General features: G+C 40.5%; 2 protein-coding genes across 52 annotated transcripts in view; one reads left to right on the top strand and one right to left on the bottom strand.

Annotated features, from left to right (window-relative positions):
- camk2b1 (calcium/calmodulin-dependent protein kinase (CaM kinase) II beta 1) overlaps nucleotides 1-17756 on the top strand; it is a 72388-nt gene extending 54632 nt beyond the window's left edge. For 17 of the 50 annotated variants that reach the window (XM_034871478.1, XM_034871473.1, XM_034871476.1 and 14 more), the window contains 9 exons: nucleotides 1522-1566; nucleotides 3711-3759; nucleotides 7916-8005; nucleotides 8866-9009; nucleotides 9627-9803; nucleotides 10580-10655; nucleotides 10756-10850; nucleotides 11463-11696; nucleotides 12699-17756. In XM_034871478.1, coding sequence (XP_034727369.1) covers nucleotides 1522-1566; nucleotides 3711-3759; nucleotides 7916-8005; nucleotides 8866-9009; nucleotides 9627-9803; nucleotides 10580-10655; nucleotides 10756-10850; nucleotides 11463-11695 — 909 coding nt within the window. In that variant the 3' untranslated portion in view covers nucleotide 11696; nucleotides 12699-17756. Of the gene's footprint in view, nucleotides 1-1521; nucleotides 1567-3710; nucleotides 3760-7915; nucleotides 8006-8865; nucleotides 9010-9626; nucleotides 9804-10579; nucleotides 10656-10755; nucleotides 10851-11462; nucleotides 11697-12698 lie in introns of those variants that run through there. The other 33 variants (XM_034871485.1, XM_034871480.1, XM_034871483.1 and 30 more) reach the window with 6 other exon arrangements.
- The window catches only part of LOC117944573 (nuclear factor 7, brain-like), a 40121-nt gene continuing 18477 nt past the window's right edge, over nucleotides 317-21960 (bottom strand). Inside the window, exons 4-5 of one of the 2 annotated variants that reach the window (XM_034871523.1) lie at nucleotides 20330-21772; nucleotides 317-333 (exon numbers count right to left, since the gene is read on the bottom strand). In XM_034871523.1, coding sequence (XP_034727414.1) covers nucleotides 20342-21772 — 1431 coding nt within the window. In that variant the 3' untranslated portion in view covers nucleotides 317-333; nucleotides 20330-20341. Of the gene's footprint in view, nucleotides 334-18619; nucleotides 18983-20329; nucleotides 21773-21960 lie in introns of those variants that run through there. The other variant, XM_034871524.1, reaches the window with a different exon arrangement.

Below are 21960 nucleotides of genomic sequence, written 5' to 3'. Positions count from 1 at the left end.
TATAATATTATTACAGATAGGGATCTCACATGTACACATGTACTTAAATATACAGTATGTGTGGCTTGGCTCTATTTACATGACACAAAAGACTAAAGAAATAATTTGACTTTTCTAAGTCAGTAAAAGAGCAGCAGTGGTACTTTAAAGTCTGAGCTAAAATTTAGCGGCCAGCCCCTTCCTCTTCCGATGATGTAATCCCATCCCTCTCACCCACCTTCTAATCTGCAAACCCCAGGTACCTTGTTCTTACTCATCATCATTTCCCAAGTTGCCACCGGTGCCTGTTGCCCTGGGCGACGGTTTCCCTGACAACATCACCATCATCATCAGCTGACGATTGGTCATCACAGAGTTGTCACTTCCTTGGAGGGGGGCACACCTCCGGGGTGACCGATTAGGAACCACTAATTTTGCAAAACATTTAACATAATCATAGCAGAAATTTGTGAAAAGACATTTGAGAGCAGAAACTGTGGTATAAGATGCAAGAAGTTCTAAGTGAAAGTGATAGCTTTGTGTAAGATAGGAAAGATATGGAGCAGGTTGCTAGCAGAAGAAATAACTAGTAGAACAATTATATGGTGACTCTTGTGAAGTGACTGAGCCAGAACAGCAGTTTTAGACAGAATATCTTTTAAAAAAAGGATCCTGAAATGTTGCCAGTATGTGCCCGGCAGTGGGAGCCTTTTATTTTGAGACGTGTGTGAAAGAACAGAATGATCTATTTTCGTCTTGTAGAGGCATCTTAGTGTTTTTGCTGGATGTACCAGTGTCTTGTAAGATGTTAAGGCTAGTTTTTTTTTTAAATCTACTGTGTGTCTGAACTCATTTATGTTGTAAGAGCTGGCGGATTTTGTTGAGTTTGGCTTACAATTCTCTTGATTCTGTACATATTAGCATCATGTAGTGCATTGAAGGCTTTTTGGCAAGGCAGAAAATTTAGAATTGAGCATGCACAAGAGGGCAGAACAGAAATAAAAGTACCCATGTTCAGCATGACCTTGGATAAGTTAAGTTAAGGTCTTAAAGCCGTCCCTTTCCTTAGGGTGTGTGTGTGTGTGTGTGTGTGTGTGTGTGTGTGTGTGTGTGTGTGTGTGTGTGTGTGTGTGTGTGTGTGTGTGTGTGTGTGTGTGTGTGTGTGTGTGTGTGTGTGTGTGTGTGTGTGTGTTTGTGTGTGTTTTTTTGTTTGTGTGAGAAATTATGTTAGTTCAGATGTGCTCATTGCAGACACTTTCAACACGGTCTCTGACTCCAAATTACGGTTTTCAGCTCATCCACCCTTTCTTTAAAGAATTCTTCCCTCTCTCCTTTGTTAATCTTAAATTTCTCTTCATCCAACATTGATATCACTTTTTTTCCTCTTTGTTTATTTTTCTTTTACACTTAATCCATTTCTATCTACTTTTATGTCCCAATCTTTTCTCTTTCTTTCCCTCCCTCTTTTCCCCCCTTTCCTTTCTCTCATTTATTCCATGTTCATCTCCCCTCCTCCTCCTCCTCCTCTTCCTCCTCCTCCAGGAACCTCAGACAACAGTCATCCATAATCCAGTGGACCGGACAAAGGTATACATATGTCGTTTCCCAGTCCTGACCCACTCTTTATTCTCTTTGTCATTCTCCTCCTCTTCCTCATCTTTTCCTGCCCTTTGATCCCTCTTTTCATTATGCATCTCTTTGACCGCACCATGGCATTGGTTTACTAATGCGCACGCGCGCACGTCTGTGTGCATTTGTTTGTGTGTGTGCGTGGGCGTGCACCACTGTGTTTGTTCAAGTTGTTTTTGCTGAGGTGTAATGCAAACAGCTAAAGGGAACACTATCATAACTTTGTTCCAAAGCTACATCCAGATTTTGTATTACAGAGTGACCTTTTCATTAGATTTTGGGTCAAAGGGAAGTGTATAGCTTTGAATTGTGCACAACAGCAAGTTTCAGAAAGTCAAAGAGAGGATACATGGGAAGGCACTAAAAGTACTTAATTATGCAGTTTTTGTTTTCACACCAAGCTATTTTAAATTAGCTTTCTTGAAATCTAGAACACTTGCTCGCTTTGTTTGGTCTGTATGGGCATATGATGATGACCATAATGTCTGCTTTGTACAGGATATTACCCAAAACATGAGGCTTTATGAGTAACGCTAGCAGTCTGCGCTGCTTGGACATCCTGGTTTTGTAAAACAAACAGAGGGCAATCCTAGAGTGCACATAAAATCGATATGCTTTAATATATTGGCTACTAAATGAATGTAGCATTAACATTAGTAAGAGTTAATTACAGAAAAGTGCACAAATAAGTGCATCATATTAACATGGATTACATGTTGCAAGCCTTATCTTGCCTGTAAAGGGGTGAGATGAAACAAAATTAATAAGAAACTAAATGTCACAAAGGAAACTTCTCTATGATTCATAATTCAGACCAGAAAAGAAAAAAATGTACGTGTGATTATACTTACAATGATATTTCTAACTTTCTAACTTTCAAACAGACACACACAGTTTTTTTTTCACTTGTTCTTCCTCTCTTCAGGTCACCAGCTGCTCTTTAGAAGGCTATAAAACCCCTTGTGTTGCTTTGTGCATGTGATGCTGTTCATGCATGTGTGTACTTCTAATGAGGTCACCAGGTCTCCCAACTCTCCCTCACATGCGGGGGAATTTAAGCCCATTTAATTTGCTAATTGGAAATCAGAAGCTAACTTCTCCTCTGGCGAAAGCCTAAGAAGAGAGAGACAGCCAGGCAGACAGAACGGTAGATGGATAGATTGCACGATCTAAAGCTGTGCTTAAGATGGCAACTAATTGCCCTATCAGAATTTCATCTGCCTGCTACCCATGTTGAAATAGATGGACGGAACACATTCCATTGAGTTTCTGTGGGTCTCAGCAAGAAACCAGAGCACTCTGGGGTGGAAAGACATCACTTGTCCACATTGTGGGATGCACACACACACACACACACACACACACACACACACACACACACACACACACACACACACACAGAGCTCTACTTTGAGTAGAAGAAGAGGTTTTCAGGCCAAGGGTAGAAAGTCAAATATGAAATGACTGTTGACAAAGTGGCGCATTGGGCTACTAGGCTGATGGGTTTGCTTGCATGGTTTGACCTAAAAGAGGTTGGTTGGTTGTGGCATTGTCCTTGTTTGATATCTGTTTTTGAATTCAACCTGTATTAATTGATCTTTGTATATTTGCTGCTCTGTAATCAGTTTTGTTTTTGTGAAGATTTGACATGAGAGCATATGAAAATGCCCCCAGCTGTAGAGCTGGGCAATATATTGATATATCAATATGGTGATATGAGACTAGATATTGTCTTAGATTTGTGATATTGTAATATTACAGCAAAGTGATGTGCTTTTCTGAACTTACCAGGCTGTTGTAACTGTTCTATTATTTTTCTTTACCCACTTAGTCACTATATCCACATTACTGATGAATATTTATCAAAAATCTCTTTGTGTAAATATTTTGTGCACCAATAGTCAAAACTACAATATCATTGTGGCATTGATATCGAGGTATTTGGTCAAAATTATTGTGATTTTCTTTTTCTTTTCTTTTTTTCCATATTGCCCAGCCCTACCCTGCTGGCCTGTGTGTTACCACTCATGTGATGTGTGTTCAGCAAAGATGTGTGCGCTGTTATGTTTTATTCAAACTGTCTGTCTATCTTCGATCTCTAGGAATCATCAGACAGCAGCAACACCACTGTGGAGGATGAAGATGTGAAAGGTAATACTGCAGAGATACAAGCGACAACACAGTGACAAATAGCAAAGCTCCAAAAAGTCAAAGTTTACTGAAGGTCCAAATGCTTCTGAGAACTTTGCACATTTTGGATCACCCCTTGGCATTTCTGCTGTATTGATGTCGTTGTTTTTGCTGCAGCTAGTCAGTGAACAACTCCACTATGAGGTGCTTCGCATGATCTTAAATATCACACGAGGCAGACAGCAGACAATAGAACAATAGAAACATTAAAAATAAGTCTTTGACAATCCCCAGATAGCATGCTCAACCAGAAAGTAGAGAAGATTTGGTTGACTGCCTTTCAGTTGGGCTTGTTAAGTTGTCAGCTTTGCAATGGTGAAATGTGACAAGCTCTGCTATCACCTTTAAGTTACACATGGAATTGTTTTTTTTTAATTATCCTCGCAGTAAAAGCTCTTACTGAAATAATTGTTGTACCTGAGTGAGCCTTTTTCAGTCTTTTTGAAATTGGGCACAGTTAATTTTTAAGAGAGCACACAACAAGTCCTCTTACAACTAGTGTTCTGCTTTGCATGGGCTTTTGGTTTATTAGACAGCAGTACCACGAGCCTGAGGGTGTTAATGCGTTTTAATGCCAACTGTTGAAAAACTCTCTTTTGGGACTGGCTTTGTTTTCGTTGTGGCTTATTAGAGGATTTTTTTTTTCTCCGTCTCTGAGATGTGTTTTAGTTTCTGACGGTGAACATTTGTGTCAACGTGATTCCTGACCATTTTTAAAAGCTCACAGGTCTAACGTGGCTTAATCACTATTTAGTTTTTGTCATTCAGTTGCTGTGTGAATACTTAACATGTATATTTTAATCATGTATTACTGTTAGTTTGAAAATAAGAGTAATACTTATTGTTTAAATTGTGTCTCTAAGATAGTCAACCTGCTGATAGCTAACCTCTTACTGAGCCTGGCTGCAAGTAGATGCTACATCGCATTAGATACATGTGTCGATGTCAAAGAGCATACTGTGCAGGCATCAACGCTTGAGCTTCCCGTCCATAATTGCAGTGCCTTTATCTGCTGTATATTTTTAATTCATTTTTTCAAAAAGACTGAAGAGGTGTGTGCGTGTTTGTGTGAGGTGAGGGGATGCTTGGAAATGTGAGAGGCCTATAATGCTGTTATGGTTTTGCTGTCTCAAAAGTGCTAGTGTTCGGCTGAAAATGTGAGACTGAGAAACGCACACCTCAGAAATACCAACATGCCTGTGTGGGGTGTCAGCTTGCAGAGTTGTGTACTTGTGCTGTTTGTGTATAAGTTGCTTGTGACTGGAAATGTGAAATGAACAACATATTAGTGGTGCATGTCACACACATCAGCCAATAACTTTACAAAATGCTTTTGTGTCTTGCCTCATTTATCCTGCGTGTGTGTGTGTGTGTGTGTCTGTGTGTGTGTGTTGTGCGACATTGTGTGTGTGGTTCTGCTTATCTATGCCAACGCACTCAAACACCCCTGTTCTCCACATCAAAGCTGAGTACAATGCACCTAAATCGGGTCATGAATGTATCTTTTCAGTGCCAGGAATATAGAACAGAATGTGCGCTTCCATCTCCTCCTCCTGCTTTCTGTAGAGGCTTTACTGCTATGTCACATATTCCCTAGCAACCATGGAAGAGCCATCATGTAGGTCTGCCGGAGAATAAACCAAGTATTACTACAATTAAGCAGTGCTCAAGTAGAAGTACTCTTAATTTAATGGAATTGTACTCATCTCAAAAGCAAAGGTTTTGGTTTGAAAGTCTCCTTAAGTTAAAGAGTAACTCTAAAATGTGCTCAATCTTCTATCTCACACTCAGATCAAACTTCAAAACATTTTTAAGTAAAACGTTTTATGTGGAGACATTGGAAATTAGGTAAATGCGAGACTACAAAGTAAACATAGGACTTTAGAGAAAGTCCCAAGTACACACTGAATCTACGCAATTCCAGTATTGGAATAAATAATATACATATAAATGTTTTCCATCACTTTCACCCTTGCCAGGTGTTGTTGTCAGTGTAATGACTAAGAAAAGTTGTGTCAGTCAGCGTAGGACTTTTGTTCCAGTGAAAATAGAACCGCATGATCAGCTGGATTTGTTTAAACATGTTGTCCCAGTATCACATCGTAAGCTGTCTTTAGCACCAGTCTCTTGGGCTCTAACCTAATTCCAGAGCACAAAAGAAACATTTAACCTTCATCTTCATTAGTATATAGATACATAAGTAAAGCAAGGTAACAGCTTCAGTGGCTCGTTTAACAATTTACGAGGAAGGGATGTTGTCATGTCGCCCCCTGGTGTTTGCATCTGTAACTCTTCGTCAAAATTGTATTTTTGCTAAATGAAAGTTGTTACATTTTCTCCCTCACTTTTAAAATAATATTGAGACGTTACTATGTACCAACTAATTATGAAAAGCCTTGTCATTGACAGCATTGCAACACTATTCTGAAGTCATTCATTAGGGTAGCAGAGAGTGGTGCTTTAGCAAGGAAAATATGTAATTCTGTTAACATGCCTCCTGAACAAAAGTGTTGTAACATATCATAATCATGCCCGTTCACCCTGTTGCTCATTTCAAATTAAAAATTAAAACTACCCATGGGGTTGAAGTAGGGTAGCTCAAAGGAGCATTGCATAACTTAAAAATCCTTTATACCCCCAGGGTTCTACTGTAATTTGCCTGTACACACAGTGAAAGTTATGCTCCCCCCCCCCATTTCCTTCCCTTCAAAGGTCCAAAATTGGAGCCCTAGCAGCCCACCCCTCTGGCAGGAGAGGGCAAGGGCACCTTGGCAGGGGTGTCGGGGCATCTAAATTTAGCCCTGGTGGCAGAAAAAACGGAGACAGAGTTCCCAGAGTGGGGTTAAAAACACACCACCCTGCTAGCGCCACCCTTGGATAGCATTAGGCTCAAACAGCAGTTTTAAGACTCTTAAGGTACTAACCCGCAGCCAGTTAGCGCCAGAGAAAACTACAAGAGCCAGGTGAGTGTGGGAGGAAGGGGATGGTTCGTGGAATAGTTTGTGTCATGTTGGCCTTTGTAGGATCTTGTCAGGGTAAGGGTTAGACAACTCGACAGCTGGTTTGTAACCCAACCCCTGCGGTGGCTCTTGGAGCATCTGAACACATATCTTTTCAGTACTCCCAATGCTTTTATAGTAAAGAATATGTTACGGAGAGTTTTCTGAGGGCTGCTTGTTGTTAATCTACACTTTCACTATGTAGGTGATAATTCTTTTACATCTGTTATGATTTGTAGGATGACATGCAGTTAAATTGCTCTGCCTGATGTTACTCTATTTTTGGGACCTTTGTGGAATTAAGTGCTAATTGATGGGATGTTTCTGCATTGGACTTTCTAGCAATCACTAGTCAGTCAAGCAGAGTAGGCTGTACTGTGACGTCTTTTTCCTTTGGATTTCCTGTTGATTATGTTTGGTTTCTTAGAGTAGGATCATGCACATGTAAAGATGCAGATGTTGTGGATTGTTTGTTTTGTTCTGTGAATTTTTTGGTACTGTTGAAACAAAACTCAGCAAACAAAACAATCTGTTTCCTCTCCTGCCCAGCCTCATGCCACCTTTTTCTCTTCCTGCAGGGACTCTTTTTTCCCCCTCTATTTGTCAATGAGCGTTCATGTGTTGCGTTTTTCTCTGTGCCAACTGGTTAAACAGACGAGTAATAATGAGTAACATCCGACTCTCTCGCTTTCACGGCCATCACTGGCAAGACTTTTATTAGAGCCTCAGTAAAACCTCACATGCAGCAGCAGCAGCTACAGTGGTAAATCCTGAGGTAATGGAGCCATTAACTAGGATAGTGAGGAAAATGTTTGTTTTTCTTTTTCAACGAGATCTGGTGACACAGGACTGTCAGTGAAAAGTAGCCATCATTTCTAAGAGCGGGATTGGGTCTATCATCTTTCGTTTAGTTTCGTTTATTTCACACATCCTAATTAAACACAATTTCATGAAGTACAATGATCATACACAGGCCTTGTATTTATCTGCCCCCTCCATGTCATCTCACATTATCATTCGTTGCTCTTTTTTTTTTGTGTGTGTGCAATATGTGTGGCTGGATTTCTTCTCTCATCTCTCTCATGTGTGTTATTCATCTGCTTGTGTGTGCATATCAGGAAAGAGCTTAGACAACAGCTCGCTTAAGGCGCAGTCCAGCACAAGCTCCGAGCCAGATAGCTCTCAGGGCTCCTCAGCTGCTGTGTACTGTAAGTCAGCATGGGCCGCCAAATGCAGCCTATAACACACACACATGCATATGCTCCAGGAATTCACCTTGACAAAATCCTTCCTTATGTGTATTCCATTCAGCATCCCTGCATGTATTAAAAGCATACATCTGCTGCCATTTAGCACCACTAAATCCCGCTTTAACTGTACCCTGACTTTATTCCTCAACTAGAGTTGTGTAAGTCAGCCCCACTCCCACGTCTTACTATCAGACAGTCTAAAACATTAAATAACAACATAAATAATCAACAAGCCATTCTCGGAAAAACAGTGAGATGCTTTGTAGTATTTCTACTCTCCCACTATGCCATCCTCACTCACCCCAACAGCATTAAATAAGTTATGGGCTCTGACAAGATAGTGAAAAAGGTCCGTCATCATCGTAGCTGCTGTAAACCTTGCGGTCCACTTGGAAAGAACCAATGAAATGCCTCCTTTCCCCACTGGTGTACAAGCCTAAGGCTACAGTTATTTTTGGTTTAAACATTCGGTATTAGGTGTTTGCTTACCAGTAAGACATGAAGTAAAATTGTGGTCCTTCCTCCGCCCAGCGTCACAGCAGTGCTCTTGCACGTCTGTGTGTGGGTCGGAGCCCTTAGGGTGGGGGGACGGGGTTAGCTGGAGCCCTGAGGAGATGCTGCTTTTGAATCTTGCTAGCTTTTCAACATTACCAACTCTGTCTTTAATGCTTGATATATCTTCCCTTTTTTGTTTGTTTGGCTGAGTCGCCGCCTTGTCTTAGTGCTCTCCAGGGCAACATTTGTTGTTCATTCAGGCTACAATGCTATGGTCAACCTTCCATGTCAGTGTTCCTCCCTTTCTACTGTACTTCCCTGAGCAGCTACAAAGTTTGCTGACCTGCTGGGATCAGTGCGTAGGGGCTCAGGGCCCACATTCGACGGGGAAGGGAGAACCAGCACTCCACCTCCTGCTGCTCTCTCCGCACCCTGCCCTCCACACACCCCTGTTGTCCCCATGCAGAGTAAGTAGAAAAGAGCTAGAACAGGGAGTGTATAGTAAAGGATCATTGGAAGCAAAATAAGTGGCCATGGGCTTTTTTATTTGCTTAATTTTTGAAAGAAAGGAAAAGGAGTAAAGCAGCTTATTTCCAAGCTCTAGTTATTTTATTTACACAAAAGGATCAAACATTTGGGTCCAAATAGTATATACCAAGATATACCAATATACCCTTAACAGCTTTTATTAATTTCCTTCAAAGTCTTTACTAAATATATTACATGAGTCCAGACAGACATAGATGTAAACTGCAACTTATCTGGTTGGCGGAAGCATACAACTTCAAGTCAGTAATTCTAGTTTAAATTATGTGCTTTATATTTGAAGTAGAATTAGACATTTAAAAATAGAGGGCTTCAGATGAATGAAGGAACGGAGCGCTGAATTTTCCTCTGAGTATGTAGTGCAAAACAAAGTAGTTTTTTTGTATTAGTAATTAGTAAGATTGCAGACACTGTGGTTTACTTACTGGAACCACAAATAAAGGAATAAAGAAATAAGTAAATATTTATTTATTATCTAATCTGTTCTTTTGCATTCCTCCACCCATCCATTCATCCATCCTGCCTGGACGGCACACAGTGTCTCGGCTCACAGACTTGGTAAGCAGTGTTCGCAGGGTGCCTGCGGCCCCTGCACCCGAGGTCGACGCTGCTCCGGCGCCGGTACCTAGCGCCAGGCCCACCCCTCCACGTGCACACACCACCTCGCCACCTCCCCCTCCCTCCCCCTCCAGCCTTTCCCTTTCTTCCTCCCAGAGTGAGTACCAAGCATGTCCCACCCTGACCCTATGCATATAAGCCAAACATGGGGCAGTAATGAAATAACATTAACTCGCGGGCCTGTGCGTGAGCAAGCATATTTAACAGTCAGTGTGTTCTGCATTTGGTAAACCGGTACATAAAGTAAAGTACATTGTCGTCAACTGCTCCTTTGTCAGCCAAGTTGGAAATTGAAGCATTTGGATGGGTGTGCTTTTTGCTTCTGAGCCTTATTAACTTCTTTCCGTCTACCATGGAAAGCACTGCTGACTGCACAAAGATTTATGCATCGTTTGGTTGCTTTTGAATGGTTGTGATGCCTTTAAATACACAGGTGACCTTGCTTGTGGTGATATAAGGAAGTTCCTTGTGTGTGTTTGTATTACGGTGTCTTTGACAGTCGTTCAGGATCACAAGGGTTTCTATTGTATGTGTGTGGATGTTTGTGTTTTCTTTGAAATTCATTCCCAAACTAATTCAAGAGTGACTTAACTTGTATGGTGTCAATGTTTGTTGTATAGAATCCATGCTGAACACAATTACAGTTATTTCACTATACATTTTTCAACTCATTATAAACAACAAGAGAAGTTGAAACTTTAGTTTCAGTTTTTCAGGGAGTATGAATGTACAGTATGTTGGGGTTCAAACTTGCCTGTGCATCTGTGTTGTTGTGTGAAAATTAAAATGAATGAAAAAACAACTGCTCTCCATCTGTCAAAATTGTGATTGGGATCACCTCTGATTAACCTCTGTGCCTGCTGTCCTCTGCAGTACGCAAACAAGAAATTATCAAGATCACTGAGCAGCTGATAGAAGCAATCAACAATGGAGACTTCGAGGCTTACGCGTGAGTCTGCATCTTTTGTGTTCAAATGCATAATTTAAAATGAATGTTTACCTTTATAAACATGTCCTGCTCTTTATAAACATGTACTGCTCCTCTTCAGTAAGATCTGCGACCCTGGACTGACTTCATTTGAGCCGGAGGCGCTCGGCAACCTGGTAGAGGGGATGGACTTCCACCGGTTCTACTTTGAGAACCGTAAGATTAATAGATGTATTGCTGTTTTTATTTTTAAATAATGTTTATTTCCTATAATAAATTTTTTCAATCTTCTTTATCTTAACTTTTAGTGGAACCATACGATTTGTTTGAATCACAAAATGTGCCTCAAAAAGATGTGGTCGGTCTTCTCATTTAGCGCCTGTAGATATTTCCTTTTGCTAGTTTCAGGTGTCAGAAATAGACCACATTAGGAAATATTTTCACAGGAAGCACCAAATGAAAAATGAAAGGAAAGAAATCTAACAAAAGCTAGAGTTGCCAATGATATTCCACAGCCACTTCCAACTACGCCATGAACTACTACAACTACTATTTCTAGTCATAGTTCCATTATCTTTATTTGTGACTATAAATACCCCAACTGGCACTGTCAGATATGGCTTACCAAGAGCCTGTGTCTGTCTGTGTTTCTTGAGATTACTATTATGTTCTAATACTTTGAATTTAATTGAATTTAATTGAACTCCACAGAAACTGAGATGATTAGTGTTACATTTTCACATCACATTACACACTTTGTTGAACATGTCCTCAAAATCCAAACCTTGCTCAATTTTTCTCCTGACATTGTTCTTGTCATCTTTTCAGTTCTGGCTAAGAACAGCAAGCCCATCCATACCACCATCCTGAACCCCCACGTCCACCTGATTGGCGAGGACGCTGCCTGCATCGCGTACATCCGCCTGACTCAGTTTGTTGACAACCAGGGTCGGCCACGGTCCAGCCAGTCGGAGGAGACTCGCGTCTGGCATCGCAGAGACAGCAAGTGGCAGAACATCCACTTCCACTGCTCAGGCGCACCAGCTGCGCCACTCCAGTGAGGTACGGACTACAGCAAACCTGACAGCAGAAGGTGTTCAGGAAGTTTAAAATTTAGAAATCTACCTACTAGAACCTATATAGTGTTTGTAAAAGTGTAAAATGAAGTTTTAGAGGTGCCTGTCGGACTTTTGGACTAGCCTTGCTCTGCCAAACCCTCCTCCAAAGTGCGCTGAGGGAGGGTCTGGCTACTCCACATAGCTTTCGGGGATGGGAGGAAAACGTGCTCTGGTTTAATGTCATTTCTTTAAACCAATCAGAATCAGCATGGGCGGTGCTAAACTCTGATGCCGATGCAAAGACCTTGCAAGAGAAAACTCAGATTGGACAGATAATCTAGCTAGCTATCTGGATTCACCATGCATAGATCTGAGGAGCAGTTAACAGTAGTCTTTATTAATCAACTGAATTTAAAATTACAACACAAAGAAACCCGGTTGTTTTCAGTTGTTTTTCTCACTTTTATTTTTATTTTTTATTGTTGGTTTTTGGAAGGTTTTGTTGCTTGTTTGTCACTATTTTCAACTGTTGTCACACTTCAGTCAACATAAAGCCCTAAAAAGTCAGCGGAGTTCCTTAGCATTATAGAATTTAGCAAATCAAGCAAAACAAATGTTACATTTTCAAACAACCTGTTTGTCAGCCTGAATATAAAAACCCTCTTGTTCTGTGGGAATTTAAAGTTAAATTAGATTTAATGGTAAATCTGACAAATTCTGCTTTGAAAGTCATGTCATTGGAGTGACACATTGTGTATTTAGTTTGGTGCACAACTGGCCAAAATGTATTGTGAACCTAAAATTGATATGTGAGCCAAATCAAAATTTGCAGGGGGCGCATTTTGCATGCAGGCCTTGAGTTTGACACATGTGCTCTAATCTAACTTTAATCAAAAAAACTAATAAGCATTTTCCCCCAAATGTCAAGTAGGCTGCGCCTGCGCTGATGTCAGTCACAATTTCATTGACATATATTTATTTTATTTTACGTTGTTTTCTTTTCCAGGTTGACTGCCATAGTTATGTCTGTCAGGGGTGCTCTGCTGGAGAGAGGAGGAGAAGGGAAGGGATGAAAGAACAAGTCCAGCTTTGGTTTGGGGATGGGCCCTTCAACAACAAACCCTCCCTCTTGGACGCCCAGCCTCAACCCCCCAGCATGCATCTCTTCTTTTACTACTACTGCCCACTCGTCTGTCACCTGCCCTCATCTTCATCTTCTGACAAGTATCAAACAAACAGCTTTACATCTTTCACCCCTCTGGTTTCTTCCTCTTCCCTCCGGCATACTGGGTGATGGGTGGGGTGTGGCTGGGGGGGGATTTTTCAGCACTCGGTGTGATACCTTCTTCCTGTGGTCTCTCCGCAATTCCGCAAATTTTGTGACACCAACCCTGTCCTCCTGTGAACCCACACTTGTGTGACATAAACACTGCACTGGAATTACAGTATGTAAAGTTTTAAGTCAAATCTATAATTATCAGGACTCTATTATTACCATTATTATTATTATTATTATTATTATTATTATTATTATTATTATTATTACACATTTGTTATTGTATATGTAATTTGTATAATTCGAAATACTCAATGCCAGTGGTTACTAGAGTTGAAGGAAATCTTTTTTTGTTTTTCTCTCTAGCTTTTTAAGAAAGCATGTTTTTTCTCCCCAATAATAACAGTGGCTGTTTTCTATTGTGGCTATTTAAGTGGACAGTTATATTGGCAGTTTTTTTGTAATTTGCTTCCTGTATGTGAGCTATAATTCTGCACCCAAATTCATGGTCAACACGTTTTAGTTTGTTTGTTTTTCGAGTTTCCTTTTTTTTTTAAGGGGTGTGTCTGGTGGTGATGTGTGTGTGTGTGTGTGTGTGTGTGTGTGTGTGTGTGTGTGTGTGTGTGTGTGTGTGTGTGTGTGTGTGTGTTTGTGTTTGTGTTTGTGTTTGTGTGTGTTTGTGGTTATTTAAACCAGACACAAAGTGTGTTCTAGTCCAAACATGAGGACTGTACAGGTTAAGGAACCTGTTGCTTTTCCCTTGTTGCAACGTGAGCAGCCGGAGGAGGAGTTAGCTGAGCTCAGTGTCTTTCTGCTTCAAACTGAACGTTTCACACTTACAAAGGTGGCAAAAACGGCATGCAACAAGAATTTAATCATGAACTCACTTTTCCATCTCCATGGATAACACCATAATGGGAGAATGTCCTGCGCTTTCGCATCTTGAATGGTGAGCTCTAAAAACTGAAAACAAAGAAAGAAAAACTTTTTTTTCTGTTGGTGACGATGTTCCTTACATTATAATAACACATCTACTTTCACATCGTCACAAAATAAGTTAGTGTGTTGTTGGATAAGAAGAAATGATTTGTTTGTTACATGTTGTAACGAGAAAAGCATCCAATCCAAAGAGGAGATATCGTAGCCAAGATCAGAGAAACAGACTATTATTCTTTAAAGGAATCATTTAATTTGAATTCAACTTTTGGGATGACACATTTTAAGTCAGATTCTGCTTTGATTGAGCACAGATGTGTACAGGCATACATTTAGAACATTATTTAAACGTGTGGCTATACTGAAGAAAGAACTCTTACAGCTAGCATAATTTCTCCTAAATGAGGTGGAGGGTTACCACAGACTGCATGGACACAAATCCAAGTCCTGTTTTAAAGTAGTTCTGGACTAGGTTGATCTTGGACCAGAGAAACCTAAACAGGTTTAACTGGACACTAACATGTTGGAATAATATAGTGTTTCTATACAACAAACATTTTATTCTAGGCTGTCCTATTGTAAAAATACTCAAATCACAGCTGTAGTTTAAGGAGAAGAATTCACCCCAATTAACCTTTGTAGAAACTGTGTGAAACTTAATATTTGGACATTACTAAATGCCTCATTTATCTGATCAGGTTAACTGCTCGGTAAAACTCATTAACAGATGTGAAAGAACGTAAAAGATATTTTCAAAAATTTAATGTTATCTCTTGTTAAACCAACTTGGGATCTTATGAAAAAGGCTTCCTGTTATTATGGCGTGGTATAAGAAAAATACGCCAAACTATAACATCAAAGTATCTTGTTATAATTGCAATATTTTCTCATGAAAAGAAACTAAGCACTATGTTTTGCTCACAGTAGTTTGCTCAGTTTAGCGTCGATCTGTCTTTCCACAAGTGTTTGTTTTTCAGACTATTGGTGTTGAAAAGGTGCTGGGGGGTCAGTGGCTTCTGCTGTTGCTAGGCGACAGCTGAAACCTACTTTAGAGTTCCGTGCTCTTTTCCTATATATTTAACTCACTAAATCTCGGTGCTGTGGGGAACACAACATCCAAATGACAAACAAAAGAAGTCAGTGCTCTAAAAACAGAATCCCAGAGGACGCCTGACCTTTCTCACTTCCACAGCTATAGTGCAGAAAGATGGTGCCACTGCCTCTTTGCTTATTCAAAGCACATACACTTATAGACCCATATCATAATGGAGAATCAAGGGTGTGTATGCTTGAAACCTCCACGAGTGTGTGTGAAGCGTTTTCTGCCGTACCATAAGATCATAAACGTCTGCAGGTAGTGAGGTTTGCTTAGGGCTTCTTTGTTCGGAGGGCAGTCCTTTGCCACAGTGTGCAATATTTGTGCGTGTGTGTGTGTGTGTGTGTGTGTGTGTGTGTGTGTGTGTGTGAGTGAAAGTATTTACAGTACATCTGTTGCTCTCTATGTATTCTTTCCAAGTCAGGAGAAATATTGAAGATGTATGTTGTGTGAGAGATGGAAGGAGAAGGCTTTATTTCGGAGGACGTATCAGTCCCCTGCCTTCAGCCCAGGGCTTTTTTTTCTTATGATTGAATCTCTTTTTTATCTATTTATTATGTTTTTCATGTTTTATCAGCTTTTTATGATATAAAGTGCTTGTGCCAGGGGTGACGGGATTACTTTGCAGCATTGAAAACTGTTTTTGTGGGGGTTTGACTTGCCATCAGCTCTTCCGTACTTTGCTCGTCCACCATTGGCTGCCTTCACATTTGTCTCGCCCCTATTGGTCAGACCAAGATATTAAAGAGGTCAGGCAGTCAGTTTGGTGAATAGTCCTCAGGTTTCTATTTATTTTGTAAGTGTATTTATTTATTTTAGTGGAAAGATTTTATTGTGCTCTTCTCTTTTTGTTTTGGTTTAGTTGTACGGCTCGTGCACTTGTGTAAGTACTGTCTATTGCTGTTCAAAGGGACACCGCTCCATGTAAAACATGACTGTTTTAACGGGATAGTAAACCCAATTTGCATCCTGCATGTGCTTTTCTGTAATGACCAACATGGTGTGAATTACCTTTTCTTTTTCTGCTTTTTTTTTGGTGAAATTTTAGATTGAAGTTGACATCATTTTTTTCTGTTTTATGATGTCCATTGTTTTACCTCCACTTAGGTCATTACCACTTTGCCAGAGTGGACATCTATGACTTTAAAACTCATGATACAGGATTGAATTTTGGAGTGAATTATCCCTCCAAAGCTTTATCGCTTTCTTTTTTCTTTTTTTGAGGTGATGAAGCTTTTTTTCAAAGTTAGCCACTGAGTTGTTGTATTCTACTCGTGTCTCATCCAGTAACAGTGTTATTGCCGACATGGCCCTGTTCTATTACTAAAAGGTCAACGGTTACCCTAAGGCGTTCATGTGTGATCGTGCTAACCATGACCCCCTACCCTACTCCGCCTTCCAAAAAAGAAGAGATAGCAGCATGTACATTGCAAAGTTGTCGTTCTTCTTAGTGTGTTTTACTAGCCTTGAAAATCAATATAAGATTCACATATTTAGAACGAGGGAGTTCACAGTATTACATAAATGCAACTAACTAGCAGCGTAGCTGGCATTTTCTTTGCATGACAAGTCAACTCGTTTTTAGGTGTTTTCCTATTCATTTGTTTTCTCATTTTCTACTGAATGCTGGTCTACTCGGCCTCTCTGTCTATTTTCCCAGCTTTTAAAGTGCATATAAATATTTTTGTCTCAAGAGGATCCGGATGATGATGTTAATGACTGTGGGACGAAAAAAGGATGTTGACAGTGGTGGTGGTGATGATGATGATGTGATGAAGATTATCTTGCATGCTTTTCTGTGGCGCTCTGTGTTGTCAGTGCAGAAAGGCTGCCTTTTGTACGTAGCTGAGAGAACACGAGGAGCGCTTGTTAAGCATCAGCACCAGGAGTGACTGCTTCAATAAGCCTGCATGTCAATTTGAGAAACAGCACTTGAGTCCAACTGCCAGATTTGAAGCAGTTTCAAAGAGTGAGTGAGCTCCAGAAGGGGGGGGCAGTCACACAGGGTAACGCACAAACACACAGATGGACGGCTCTTTGATGCTTCTGATGTAGCTGCACAATAAGTAGATTTTAGTGTCAATTGTAACAGGGTATGCAGTCAGACAACAGCAGTTTATCACTGTAGAATTAGAAAAAGCTTTAATTATAATTAATTATCAGGGCGGCACAATTATGACCAAAATGACCGTCCTGATTACAGGCCATGATCATGATGTTTTCCTCTGTTATTTTGGGGATTCAATTAAATCACAAACTGTTTTCACATTTTATACATTCTTAACCAAATTAAATGATAAATCATGATTGTGTATGATCAAAGCTGACATGATGCAGCCCTGGTCATTTGAGGTCGGTGCGAGCTCGGCTGCCTTCCTTTCAGCTGTTTAGTCAGATGAAGAAGATAAACTGGAGCCACCGTGTTCACTCTGAACCTCGGCCATCTTCTTTCTCCAGCCAGTGACTAAGTTGCACTGACAACACTGAGTTGGCTTCTCTTCCTAGGGTGTCTTTCACTCTTCTCCCATTCCCTCTGTTTCCAACCTGATTTTAATAATTTCTCTGCTGTCAGCTCTTTCTAGTTTCTCCTTTGTCTCTTTTTGTCACTTTGGGTTTCTTCTGTATAATAATATTAATCCTCTACTTCTCTGATTCTTCGGATTATTGCTCTATTCTCTTACATGCTACACGTGTTTCTATAACTTTGAGAAAATGTGTTAAGGTGTTATCAATAAAATGATCATTTAAATAGAAAAGTGAATCAGTTTCAATGTTTGCAAACACATCAAATTGCAGCAAAATTGTGATGTTTATTGATACAAGTAACTTGGGACAGAAATCAAGAAGTTTTTGAATCCAGCATAAAGTGACTCTACAGTATTCTATGCAGTAGGTTACGTAATGGACAGCTAACATTAACAAGAATAAACAGCAGCTCAGCCTTCATGAAGGTTAAATAATTGAAATGAATGCTTCTGTGGAATCATACAGATTAGTTAGAAATTAAGGTGACAACTGTCAGTAACCTTTTACTATTTAACATTCTTTGCTGTTACATAAAAATTCTCTCTTTGGTCTATTTTGCAAAGTACATCTTAAGGTTGATGCTCATACTGGGAACATTTGAAAATGAAGTCAAAAGATCAAACTTAACTAAATTTTTGTAAGAATGCTGCACACATCTAATTTTGCCTACATTTCAGCTTTAATTTGTCATTATGTGCTTTAGAAATATATTGTATATTACACAACAACCATGTTATGTGTTCCATTATGTCATTTGCTGAAGGAGTGAAAATCGTATTTCTTTAACCTGGATCCTTACAGTTCCTTATTTACTCTCAAATTAGACAATTTACTCCTATAAAGAACTAACTGGATTTGTCAGTAACTGACAAAAAAAAACATTTAAAAAAATTGAATAAATCACTCAGACCAGCGCACGCTCCCTGAACATCACAGAGAAATCTGTTTGACAGATATTGATGTTAGCAGTTTTAGAGTCACCAGCCGCATCAATACCAAAATATGGAAAGAGTTTCTCAGTAAAGGTTTCTCTGTGAGTGCAGATGTGAGTCTTGTCTTCAGGATTGTAGAAGGACACCTCCCATCTGTCATAGTCCAGCTGGACTCTGGAGACTCTTCTTCACTCTGACCTTCTTACCAATAACATCAATGTATTTTCTGCTGGAATGCATATACACCAGACTCCACATGTAGCAAGTAACTCCCCCTTCCTCTCAGCTGACTCTTTAACCAAACCTAATGTCCAGTCAGGATTATCTCCCATCTTCCCCTCCCAGCTGTGTTTCCCTGAGCTGAACCCCTTAGAGCCCAGAACCACTGCATAGTAAGTGTGTCTCTCTGGATTGTCAGGAAGCTGCTGCTTGGTGTCTCCATGTCTCACACTGGTCAGATCATAAGACAGATGAAGCCAGGAGTTTGCAGTGTTTGGGTCCAGAATGACAGGACTGAAGTGGACCTTGTCCCTCATCTTCTCCCAGACTCTGAAGCCAGAAAGGATGGTCTCCCACCTCCACTGCCCAGCTGTGTTTCCCTGAGCTGAAGCCCTCAGCGCCTAGAACAGTGTCATAGTAAGTACAGTATGTCTCTCTGGATTGTCAGAGCCATATTTTAAGGTAGCACAAGGCCTGTGTGCTTGTGCTACTTTGCTTCTGTACTGGACCAATTTGGGTTGTAAATATTTAAAAGGCTATTTGTTCATGGTTGCCTTTTGCCCCAGATTGTGATTGCTGCATCAGTGTTTGACTATTTTCCAAATGAATCCAGTACAATGGTTGGCCACTAGAGGACAGCATTGGCCGTCCCTAACTTCCTCACCAATCCACCCATTCTACAGGATGGGGATAGTTTTTAATATTCCTCACATACTGTAGGTATTTTCATTACTTTTTGTATTTCCAAATATCTTTACACATGTTCGTTCTGCTGTAACTGGAACCAGGTCCTGGACAGGGTTGTTGGGAAAGCCTAGACTGGACAGGACAACTGCAGCACAGCAGTGTCGGTGCATACACTGTCCCTCACCACGTGTATGCATTCCTACATTGCACTAAACAGGTGAGCGGACTTGTTCTCCAACACCAACAGAAATGGAACGAAACAGAAGACAATGGAATAAATAAAGTGTTTTATCAATTAGCGATCTCTTTCCACAACATCTGAATTTAAGTGAAAATGATACAGTCACACAAAATAACAGGCCGCCACTTGAGTGCTCAATAATTTGGATTTGTATTGAACATCCCTGCTACACTGTATTATTTGCATATAAAACAATGGTGTGTTAAAAGAAAAAAAAAGAAAAAAATCTACTTCTGCCAAACTGAAGGAACTGAACAGTTTATTTACAAAAGGTAAACATTCACCATTAAACCCCAAAAAAGTAATTGACAAATGTCAAAAGAACAAAATGAGATGAGGCTTTCTGTGGTTACATGATTTAAAATAGAAGTATTTTTCATGCAAACTTAGAAGTTGTTGCTCATTGTTTGGAAAAAAAAATCTGTAGATCAGAGTAAAATCTCACATGAAATGCAGCATAATGCCACATAAGTGCTTCGGAAATATATACTGATTTGACAACTGATATTGTCAAAAACTGTCAAAAAAACACCACCCTTAAAACAAATCTAATACACTCACTGAGACCTCTGAACATCAGCTTTAGTTTTTTAATCTGTGCTTTGGAAATATACTGTATATTATACAACATACAATGTGTTCCACCATTTATAAAGTGTATGTGCAAATGTTAAGAATTTAGTTTCTAATTAAATGATTACATACATTACTGAGACCTCCGCACGCTCCCTGAACATCACAGAGAAATCTCAGTCTGGCAGATTTTGATGTCAGCAGTTTTAGAGTCACCAGCCGTACCAATACTGAACCATGGTAAGAGTTTCTCAGTGAAAGTGTCTCTGTGAATGCAGATGCAAGTCTTGTCTTCAGGGTTGTAGAAGGACACCTCCCCCCCGTCATAGTCCAGCTGGACTCTGATCCTCTGGAGACTCTTGTTCACTGTGACGGTCTTACTGGCTCCATTATTGTATTTTCCACTGCGATGAAATAAACACCAGATTCCATATTCTGGTGAGACACATAGCTCCCCCTTCTTGTCCACTGACTCTTTAGCCAAACCCAGTGCCCAGTCAGGATGGTCTCCCACCTCCACCTCCCAGCTGTGTTTCCCTGAGCTGAACCCCTCAGAGCCCAGAACCAAGGCATATTTAGTGAATCTCTCTGGATTGTCAGGAAGCTGCTGCTTGGTGTCTCCACGTCTCACACTGGTCAGAACATCAGACAGATGAAGGCAGGAGTTTGCAGTGTTTGGGTCCAGAATGACAGGACTGAAGTGGACCTTGTCCCTCATCTTCTCCCAGACTCTGAAGGACAGGTTGCCCAGATGTTTGGCCACATCTGTCAGCACTCCTGAGACCAGCTGTGGATCTGACAGTGAGCACTGGACTCTGGCTCTGGTCTGAGTGGCTTTATAACTGCTGAGGAATGGCACGCTGTGTTTCTGCAGCTCTTCTTCAACAGCAGAGATACTGTCTGACAGAGAGGAGATCTGCTCCTGGATCATCTTCATCTCTCTGCTGATAGTCTTCCCCTTCTGCTCCTCTTCCTCCCTCAGAGCAGCCAGTCTGGACTCCTCTTCCTCTTTCAGGAACTGTTGCAACTTGTTGAACTCTGCTCTGATCTGCCTCTCTGTGGATGACAGCTGCTTCTTGGAGTGTTGAATTACTTCATTGTATGTATTCTCCACTTCTTCATATTTGTCCCTCTTGTCCTGTAGAGACTTTAAGTCAGATTTAATCTGCTCCTTCAGGTCACTGACTGCTTTTTCTATAGGAACCACCTTGTGACCCTGGTGGAGAGAAAACTCACAGACAGGACACACAGCTCGATCTTCATCCTCACAGAACCAATAAGGGACTTCTGGATGTTTATCACACACAACTTCCTCTTTGTCCTTTTCAGTTTCCGTCTCAGGTGAATCATTCTTCTGCCTCTCAGCAAAGGAGTCAGCCAGTTCCTTCAGAGCAAAGTTCACTCCTGGTTCATCTGTGGAGGACTTTGTTTTACAAATAGGACAGTTTTTGTTTTTAGCTTGTTCCCAGAACTGATACAGGCAGTTTGAACAGAAGCTGTGGTTGCAGCTCAGAGACACAGGGTCACTGAAAGTCTCTGAACACACATGGCAGTTCAGGAAACGTCCAAGAAGAGCAGCTTTCTCAGCCATTTGCTCTGTTAGGTGATCCTTTAACAACAATACTCACTGAGTCTCTGACCCTTTGAATTACAGGTTACAACCCGGCAATTTGGCCTGAAATGACGTCTCAGCTCCGATGGTGGATTGACAACTGATTAAAAAAGGGCTTTCTCAGCCATTTGTTACTGAAGTTACTTTTCAATAACAAGACTCACCAACAA

The sequence above is a fragment of the Etheostoma cragini genome, chromosome 5 (assembly GCF_013103735.1).
Source record: "Etheostoma cragini isolate CJK2018 chromosome 5, CSU_Ecrag_1.0, whole genome shotgun sequence".
Taxonomy (NCBI): Eukaryota; Metazoa; Chordata; class Actinopteri; order Perciformes; family Percidae; genus Etheostoma; species Etheostoma cragini.
The sequence above is the reverse complement of the archived record's forward strand: the minus strand, read 5'-3'. Positions and strand labels throughout refer to the sequence as shown.